This window comes from Bison bison, unplaced genomic scaffold, assembly GCF_000754665.1.
Source record: "Bison bison bison isolate TAMUID 2011002044 unplaced genomic scaffold, Bison_UMD1.0 scf7180017864390, whole genome shotgun sequence".
Classification (NCBI taxonomy): domain Eukaryota; kingdom Metazoa; phylum Chordata; class Mammalia; order Artiodactyla; family Bovidae; genus Bison; species Bison bison.
Genome location: NW_011494962.1, coordinates 1,397,025 through 1,405,947, shown reverse-complemented (window position 1 = coordinate 1,405,947; position 8,923 = coordinate 1,397,025). Strand labels below are relative to the sequence as shown.

At 37.1% G+C, this 8,923-nt stretch overlaps 1 protein-coding gene across 1 annotated transcript in view; it reads left to right on the top strand.

The window, feature by feature from the left end:
* LOC105002148 (C-type lectin domain family 7 member A-like) overlaps positions 1-8,923 on the top strand; it is a 55,775-nt gene that overhangs the window by 42,208 nt on the left and 4,644 nt on the right. Inside the window, exons 5-8 of the mRNA XM_010858665.1 lie at positions 3,176-3,271; positions 4,935-5,084; positions 6,733-6,872; positions 7,725-7,831. Coding sequence (XP_010856967.1) covers positions 3,176-3,271; positions 4,935-5,084; positions 6,733-6,872; positions 7,725-7,831 — 493 coding nt within the window. The remainder of the gene's footprint in view (positions 1-3,175; positions 3,272-4,934; positions 5,085-6,732; positions 6,873-7,724; positions 7,832-8,923) is intronic.

Below are 8,923 nucleotides of genomic sequence, written 5' to 3'. Positions count from 1 at the left end.
AGAGATGGGAATACCAGACCACCTGATCTGCCTCTTGAGAAACCTATATGCAGGTCAGGAAGCAACAGTTAGAACTGGACATGGAACAACAGACTAGTTCCAAATAGGAAAAGGAGTACGTCAAGGCTGTATATTGTCACTCTGCTTATTTAACTTATATGCAGAGTATATCATGAGAAATGCTGAGCTGGAGGAAGCACAAGCTGGAAACAAGATTGCCGAGAGAAGTATCAATAACCTCAGATATTCAGGTGACGCTACAGAGGAGAGTGAAAAAGTTGGCTTAAAGTTCAACATTCAGAAAACTCAGATCATGGCCTCTGGTCCTATCACTTCATGGCAAATGGATGGGGAAGCAGTGGAAACAGTGGCTAATTTTATTTTTCTGGGCTCCAAAATCACTGCAGATGGTGATTGCAGCCATAAAATTAAAAGACGCTTACTCCATGGAAGGAAAGTTATGACCAAACTAGACAACATTTAAAAAGCAGAGACATTACTTTGTCAACAAAGGTCCATCTAGTCAAGGCTATGGTTTTTCCAGTGGTCATGTATGGATGTGAGAGTTGGACTCTAAAGAAAGCTGAGTGCAGAAGAATTGATGTTTTTGAACTGTGGTGTTGGAGAAGACTCTTGAGAGGCCCTTGGACTGTAAGGAGATCCAACCAGTTCATCTTAAAGGAGGTCTGTCCTGGGTATTCATTGGAAGGACTGATGTTGAAGCTGAAACTCCAATACTTTGGCCACCTGATGCGAAGAGCTAACTCATTGGAAAAGACCCTGATGCTGGAAAAGATTGAGGGCATGAGGAGAAGAGGATGACAGAGGATGAGATGGTTGGATGGAATCACCAACTCAATGGACATAGGTTTAGGTGGACTCTGGGAGTTGGTGATGGACAGGAGGCTTGGCGTGCTGTGGCTCATCGGGTCTCAGAGAGTTGGACGTGACTGAGTGACTGAACTGAGTTGAACTGAATATTCCATTGTGTATATTTACCACAACTTCTTTGTCCATTCATCTGTCCATGGTCATCTAGGGAGCTTCCTTGTCCTAACTACTGTAAATAGTGCTGCAATGAACATGTGTCTCTTTTAATTTTGGTTTCCTCAGGGTGTATGCCTAGGAGTGGGATTGCTGGGTCTTATGGTGGTTTCATTCCTAGTTTATTAATGAATTTCCATACAGTCTTCCATAGTGGCTTTATCAATTTACATTCCCATCGACAGCGCAAGAGTGTTCCCTTTTCTCCACACCCTCTTCAGCACTTACTGTTTGTAGACTTTTGGATGAGGGCCATTCTGACCGGTGTGAGGTGATATCTCATTGTAGTTTTGATTTGCATTTCTCTAATAATGAGCAATGTTGAGCATCTTTTCATGTGTTTGTTAGCCATCTGTATGTCTTCTTTGGAGAAATGTCTGTTTAGGTGTTTTTTTCCCACTTTTTGATTGGGTTGTTTGTTATTCTGGTATTGAGTTGTATGAGCTAATTGTATATTTTGGAAATTAATCCTTCGTCAGTTATTTCATTTTCTATTATTTTCTCCCATTCTGAGGGTTTTCTTTTCACCTTGCTTATAGTTTCCTTTGCTGTGTAAAAGCTTTTATGTTTAATCAGATCCCTCTTGTTTCCTTTTGTTTTTATTTTTGTTACTCTAGGAGGTGGATCATAGAGGATCTTGCTTTGATTTATGTCATCAAGTGTTCTGCTTATGTTTTCCTCTAAGAGTTTTATAGTTTCTGGTCTTACATTTAGGTCTTTAATCCATTTTGAGTTTATCTTTGTGTAGGGTGTTAGGAAGTGTTCTAATTTCATTCTTTTGCTTGTAGCTGTCCAGTTTTCCCAGCACCATTTACTGAAAAGGCTGTCTTTGCCCCATTGCATATTCTTTCCTCCTTTGTCAAAAATAAGGTACCCATAGGTGCATGGGTTTATTTCTGAGTTTTCCGTCTTGTTCCATTGGTTTATATTTCTGTGTTTGTGCCATTATCATACTGTCTTGATGACTGTAGCTTTGTAGTATAACCTGAAGTCAGGAAGCTTGATTCCTCCAGCTCCATTCTTCTTTCTCAAGACTGCTTTGGCTATTTGGGGTCTTTTGTGTTTCCATATGAACTGTGAAATTTTTTGTTTTAGTTCTGTGAAAAGTGCCATTGGTAATTTGATAGGGATTGCATTGAATCTGTAGATTGCATTTGGTAGTATGGTAATTTTCACAATATTGATTCTTCCTACCCAGAAATATGGAATATCTCTCCATGTATTTATGTCATCTTTGATTTTTTTCATCAGTGCCTTATAATTTTCTGTGTACAGTTCTTTCATCTCCTTAGGTAAGTTTATTCCTAGATATTTAATTCTTTTTGTTGAAATGGTGAATGAGATTGACTCTTTAACTGCTCTTTCTGATTTTTCATTGTTAGTATATAGAAATGCAAGTGATTTCTTCCCTTAGTCTTTCAGTTGAATCTTAACTAGGTCTTAATTGACTACAGTAATTAGTATTTCTTAGCTCTATGTTTATTTACTCAGAGACACTCTCTTACTATATCCCTCCTCTGAATATCAACTAGGAAGGGTTCCAGTAGTCATCTAAATTTTAAAAACAATATTTTTGTTATTGGTGTTTTTCTTTTCTATCTTAGAAGTAATAAGATTTACAAGGAAATAGGAAGTGGCAACCTACTCCAGTATTCTTGTCTGGAATATCCCATGGACAGAGGAGCCTGGAGGACTACAGTTCATGGGGTTACAAAGACATGACTGAATGCACATGCACAGCTCCAAATAAGGGAAATACCATGCATATTGTAAGCAAGATAAGAAATAACAGATTGGTGATTTTAAAAAAGTAAATGTTACTTGGAAAGAAAAGAAAAAATTACATCCCTTCCCCTCATTTCCTTTGCATCACCAAATAATGTTTAAATTGGGAGCATCAATGATTTAAAAACAGAGGCAAATACTTCTAATGGATGGTAAGTTTTTTTTTTTTTTTTTCCTTAATAAGTGAAATGATACTCCTGTGAACTGAATGGGTTACAATAGCTACTTCGTGACAGTGCTAATTCATTCTTAACCTGTATGCTTTTGTGAGACAAAAGCTCAGAGAATATTACCTAGATTGTAGCCTTGTGGCACTTTATCTTCAGTTTACACATTCTTTTGACAGTGTTCCAAGCAGCATCTTCTGGACGTATTATAGCAGTAATACTAGGAATTATATGTGTCATCCTTTTGGGAATATCAGCATTTTTTGCTACTAAGTGTAAGTATTCTACAGAAACTTCATTCTTTTTTTTTATTTATGTTTTTATTGGAGGATAATTGCTTTACAGAATTTTGTTGTTTTCTGTCAAACCTCAACATGAATCAGCCATAGGTATAATACATATATCTCCTCCCTTTTGAACCTCCCTCCTGTCTCCCTCCCCAATACAGCAAATTCCCATTGGCTATCTATTTTACATGTGGTAATGTAAGTTTCCATGTTACTCTTTCCACACATCTCACCCTCCACTCCCCTCTCCCCATGTCCACAAGTCTATTCTCTATGTCTGTTTCTCCATTGCTGTTCTGTAAGTAAATTCTTCAGTACCATTTTTCTAGATTCTGTATAGGTGTGTTACAATATGTTAATATGATATTTATCTCTCTCTTTCTGACTTACTTCACTCTGTGTAATAAGTTCTAGGTTCGGCCACCTCAGGACTGACTCAACTCCATTCCTTTTTATGGCTGAGTAATATTCCATTGTGTATATGTACCATAACTCCTTTATCCATTCATCTATCAATGGACATCTAGTTTTCTTCCATGTTCTAGCTATTGTAAACAGTGCTGCAATGAACAATGGGATACATGTGCGTTTTTCAATTTTGGTTTCCTCAGGGTATATGCTTAGAAGTGGGATTGCTGGGTCATATGGTGGTTTTATTCCTTTTTTTTTTTTTTTTTTTAAGGAATCTCCATACCATCTTCCATAGTGTTTGTATCAATTTACATTCCCACCAACAATGCAAGAGGGTTCCCTTTCCTCCACATCTTCTCTAGCATTTATTGTTCATAAACGTTTTGATGGCAGCCATTCTGACCAGTGTGAGGTGATATTCCATTGTGGGTTTGATTTGCATTTCTCTAATAATGAGTGATGTTGAACATCTTTTCATGTGTTTGTTAGCCATCTGTATGTCTTCTTTGGAGAAATGTCTGTTCAGGTTTTTTTCCCCACTTTTTTATTGGGTTGAGAAACTTTATTCTTTATGTTAAATTTTATCTAAACATTTTGTCTTTTCCTAAAAGGAGAGTTAAGGGGGGGATGATTTGGGAAAATGGCATTGAAACATGTATAATATCATATAAGAAATGAATTGCCAGTCCAGGTTCGATGCAGGATACAGGAAGCTTGGGGCTGGAGCAGTGGGATGACCCAGAGTGATGGTATGGGGAGGGAGGTGGGAGGGGGGTTCAGGATTGGGAACACGTGTACACCCGTGGTGGATTCATGTTGATGTATGGCAAAACCAAAACAATATTTTAAAGTAATTAGCCTCTAATTAAAATGAATAAATTTAAATTAAAAATAAAAGGAAAATAGAGAGATTTGAAGCCAGAAAGCCTGGGTTCTAACTTTTCAACAAACTAATTGTATGTCTGTTCTTTATTAAATAAGAATAATAAAAGAGAAATACAAAAAAAAAAAAAGAATGAACTATGTTGACATTTGAAGATTTCACTCTCTCATACAGTTTCTAGAATGTGAGAAACAAAATTGAAATTATGGGAGAAGATTTAAATTTTTTTTCTGATTTATAATATTATATATATATTTTCTTCATTTTGCAAATGAAAAGTTTAGTGTAAAAAGTTTATATTTTACCTGTTAAACTAACTGTCTAACTAACTAACTGTCTTCTGCTGATGATTTTCAGATTTTCAAAATTCTTTTAATTATCAGAACATGTTGGATAGTGACCCGCAGGAATATGATCAGAACATGTTGGATAATGACACGCAGGAATATGAGAAAGCCAGGACTCCTATGAAAAATAAATGCTTTTCAAAGGATTGGTTAAACTCAGGTATGTAGTAACATACAAGCACTCATAATTAAAAATTGGTATAATGACTTATTGCCAGGCAATCTCCATTTTATTATTAAACTCATGATCTACAAAAGTGAAGTATGGTAGAGATATTTTTTATTCAAGAAGATACAATTTCTTGCCACATGGTTTGCCTGCATCTTTGAACTGTAGATAATCAAAATTTAGTAGTTTCTGTTTATTGGTCTGTCAGTTAACTGACTTTGCAAATAAGAAATGAAATAACTTTTGAGTTTCTTTAAGAGTCATATCAATCAGCAAACGAAATCTTTCAGTGCATTCAATTTAGTATGGATAAGATATAGTATAATTGCTTAGTGGTTTCCTACTTCTTTATAAGACAATATTTTCCACTGATCCCTTGTGAAATGGTACTGTCTTATGTCACTTCCCAGGTGGCTCAGTAGTGAAGAATCCACCTGCGAATGCAGGAGATGTGGGTTCGATTGTTGGGTTGGAAAGATCTGGAGAAGGAAATGGTCACCCATTCCAGTATTCTTGCCTGGGAAATCCCATGGACAGAGGAGCCTGGCAGGCTCCTTGGGGTTGCATGGGGTTGCAAAAACAGTCGGGTAAGGCTTAAGGGACCAAATAGCAATAACTGTCCTGTGTATCACTTTGCTAACTCAAGTCCCTTGAAACATATCCCAACTCCTGACTTGGTCATATGGGTAAAATTTACCTTGCAAGCAATCCCATCCTATCTCTCAAAGTCATGGATAACCTGAAAATTCAGAGAGCTTCCCTGAAGTTTCTCCAGGTCAACAGTCAATTCAATAAGACTCTTATCTATATCCATCTACTAGTTTTGATAAGCACTCTGGTGGGACTTTAACTCTCTGTGTGTTTTGCTTACCACTAGCAACTAGTTGCTTAAAATATTCTTGCTAGAATATAATTTAGTTACTTTGGTTTTGTCTTCTATGAAAATACTTTAAAGATGCTTTTTTAGTAACTTTATTTTTTGTTCTTACATTTTTCAGATGGTAAAATTTGATGGGTAGGAGAAAGGAGAAATGGATTATTTTCTTTCTTTAAACTAATAATTGCTGTTGTTGTGGTTTAGTTGCTAACTTGTGTCCAACTGTTTGTAACCTCATGGAGTGTAGCCCACTAGGTTCCTCTGTCCATGGGATTTCCCAAGCAAGAATACTGGAGTGGGTTGCCATTTCCTCATCCAGGGGAATCTTCTTGACCCAGGGATCGAACCCGTGTCTCTTTTGTCTCCGCATTGGCATGCTAATTCTTTACCATCGACCCACCAAGGAAACCCAAACTAATAGTCACCGTACTTTGATGAAGCTAGAGAGTTCCTGGAGGAAAGCATTGTTAGTATTGATACAAAAATTAAATATCAAAAGCAATACAGTTTTTGTGCTCTTAAATATTTCCTACTCTTACATTCATGTCCTGGTGCCCATGGCATCTTGGAGAAAACTTTGCAGAAGAAGAAAAGTTCTCTTTCCCTCTGAACGACAGATATGTTATTTTGCATTTTGAGTTAGCAGTGATGTCCTCAGAGCTCATGGAAAGTAGTAAGTCCTGTAGAGCTGGGAAGGATGTCTGGAGCAAAACTTTCCAGGAAGAGAATTAGACTAACTTAAAAACTTTTTTTTTTTTAAAGAAAAGTACCGGAACAAATGGTCTTGCTGTGAAGAGAAATGCTACTATTTTTCTGACATAGATAAAACCTTCGAAGAGAGTCGGAAATTCTGCACCAACCAGGGCTCTCATCTGCTGAAGATAGAAGATGAAGATGAACAGGTAATGAGTTCTGAAGTTGTAAATTTTTCCCATTTTTTTATATGCAAGGAGAAAATTGCTAAAAATTTTTAAAGAACATCTGAAACTCATGTGTTTGTTAAATGACAATAACTTGTCTTTTCAAGTCAAATAGAAAACTTTGTAGTAAATAAAAAGAATCCCTTGTTGGTGGGAATTACAGTGTCTCAATTTTAGTTTTGTCTCAGAAAAACATTAAGCTCTGGTAATGATGCTCTACATCTGCTCTAGGAAGGAAACCGAGGTTTCTGAACAAAAAGGCATCTCTCATGAAACCATTATGGGAGTTGCCCTTTTTTCATGTTTCTCTGTTTTGAAGTCCTTTAATAATAATGGATCTTTTAATATGTTGATACTTTTGGCACATATTGGAGTGGGTAGCCCTTCCCTTCTCCAGGGGATCTTCCCAACCCAGGGATCAAACCCGTGTCTCTTGTGTTTCCTTCCACCAGGGAAGCAGAAGGAATGATTAGACAGTAATAAATAGTCCTAATTGAAAATGTAAAAAAAAGATTTTGGTAAAAATTATAATTGTTTGTCTTCACATTATTTTCTTTTTATTTTTTATCGGGGTATATAGCCAATTAACACACAATGTTGTGGCAGTTTCAGGTGAACAGCAAAGGGACTCAGCCATATATATACATGTATCCACTCTCCCCCAAACTTCTCTCTCATTCAGGCTGCCACATAACATTGAGCAGAGTTCCATGCTCTAGGTCCTTCTTGGTTATCCATTTTAAATATGGCAGTGTGCGTTCACATTATTTTCATTTTTTATTGTTAAAAAAAAAGACTAGGGATTAAATTACACATAGGGTTCTTCCTTCACAGAACTTTGTTCAGTCTTTGGTGTCTTATTTTTATTGGATTGGATTATCTCGAAAAGGAAGTGTCAGCCCCTGGATGTGGGAAGATGGTTCTTTGATACAATATAAACTGTAAGTATCCAAAACACTTGAAAGCTTCAGTTTACTTGTTAACTATGGAAATGAATTGCACAGATAAGTTTCATTAAGCAAGATTTTCTGACCTCAAGAGCAATTCTAATTTTAACTTTGTAAAATATCCTTGGCATTACAAAAAACACTGCTGACTTCCATGTTTCTATACTTGTATTCATGCAGTTTCCTCAACCAGTAATACTTTCAGTTAAAATTTGTTTTCTCTTTGAAGTCATTCTTGGTCTCCTGCTTTGAAATTCGTTCCCCTTTTATGCTCCTAATTAGCATTTCCTTTTCTTTACCATCTCACATACAATCTAAAATATTCTGTCTCTGACCTTTTGTTAATCCACAGCACACAACACATAATACTCGATGGTTGCTTCAGTTCAGTTTAGTCACTCAGTCCTGTCCGACTCTTTGTGACCCCATGAATCGCAGCACGCCAGGCCTCCCTGTCCATCACCAACTCCCGGAGTTCACTCAGACTCATGTCCATCGAGTCAGTGATGCCATCCAGCCATCTCATCCTCTGTTGTCCCCTTTTTCTCGTGCCCCCAATCCCTCCCAGCATCAGAGTCTTTTCCAATGAGTCAATTCTTCACATGAGGTGACCAAAGTACTGGAGTTTCAGCTTTAGCATCATTCCTTCCAAAGAACACCCAGGACTGATATCCTTTAGAATGGACTGGTTAGACCTCCTTGCAGACCAAGGGACTCTTAAGAGTCTTCTCCAACACCACAGTTCAAAAGCATCAATTCTTCGGCACTCAGCCTTCTTCACAGTCCAACTCTCACATCCATACATGACCATTGGAAAAACCATAGCCTTGACTAGACGAACCTTTGTTGGCAAAGTAATGTCTCTGCTTTTCAATATGCTATCTAGGTTAGTCATAACTTTTCTTCCAAGGAGTAAGCATCTTTGAATTTCATGGCTGCAGTCACCATCTGCAGTGATTTTGGAACCTCAAAAAATAAAATCTGACACTGTTTCCCCATCTATTTCCCATGAAGTGATGGGACCAGATGCCATGATCTTTGTTTTCTGAATGTTGAGCTTTAAGCCAACTTTTTCACTCTCCTCTT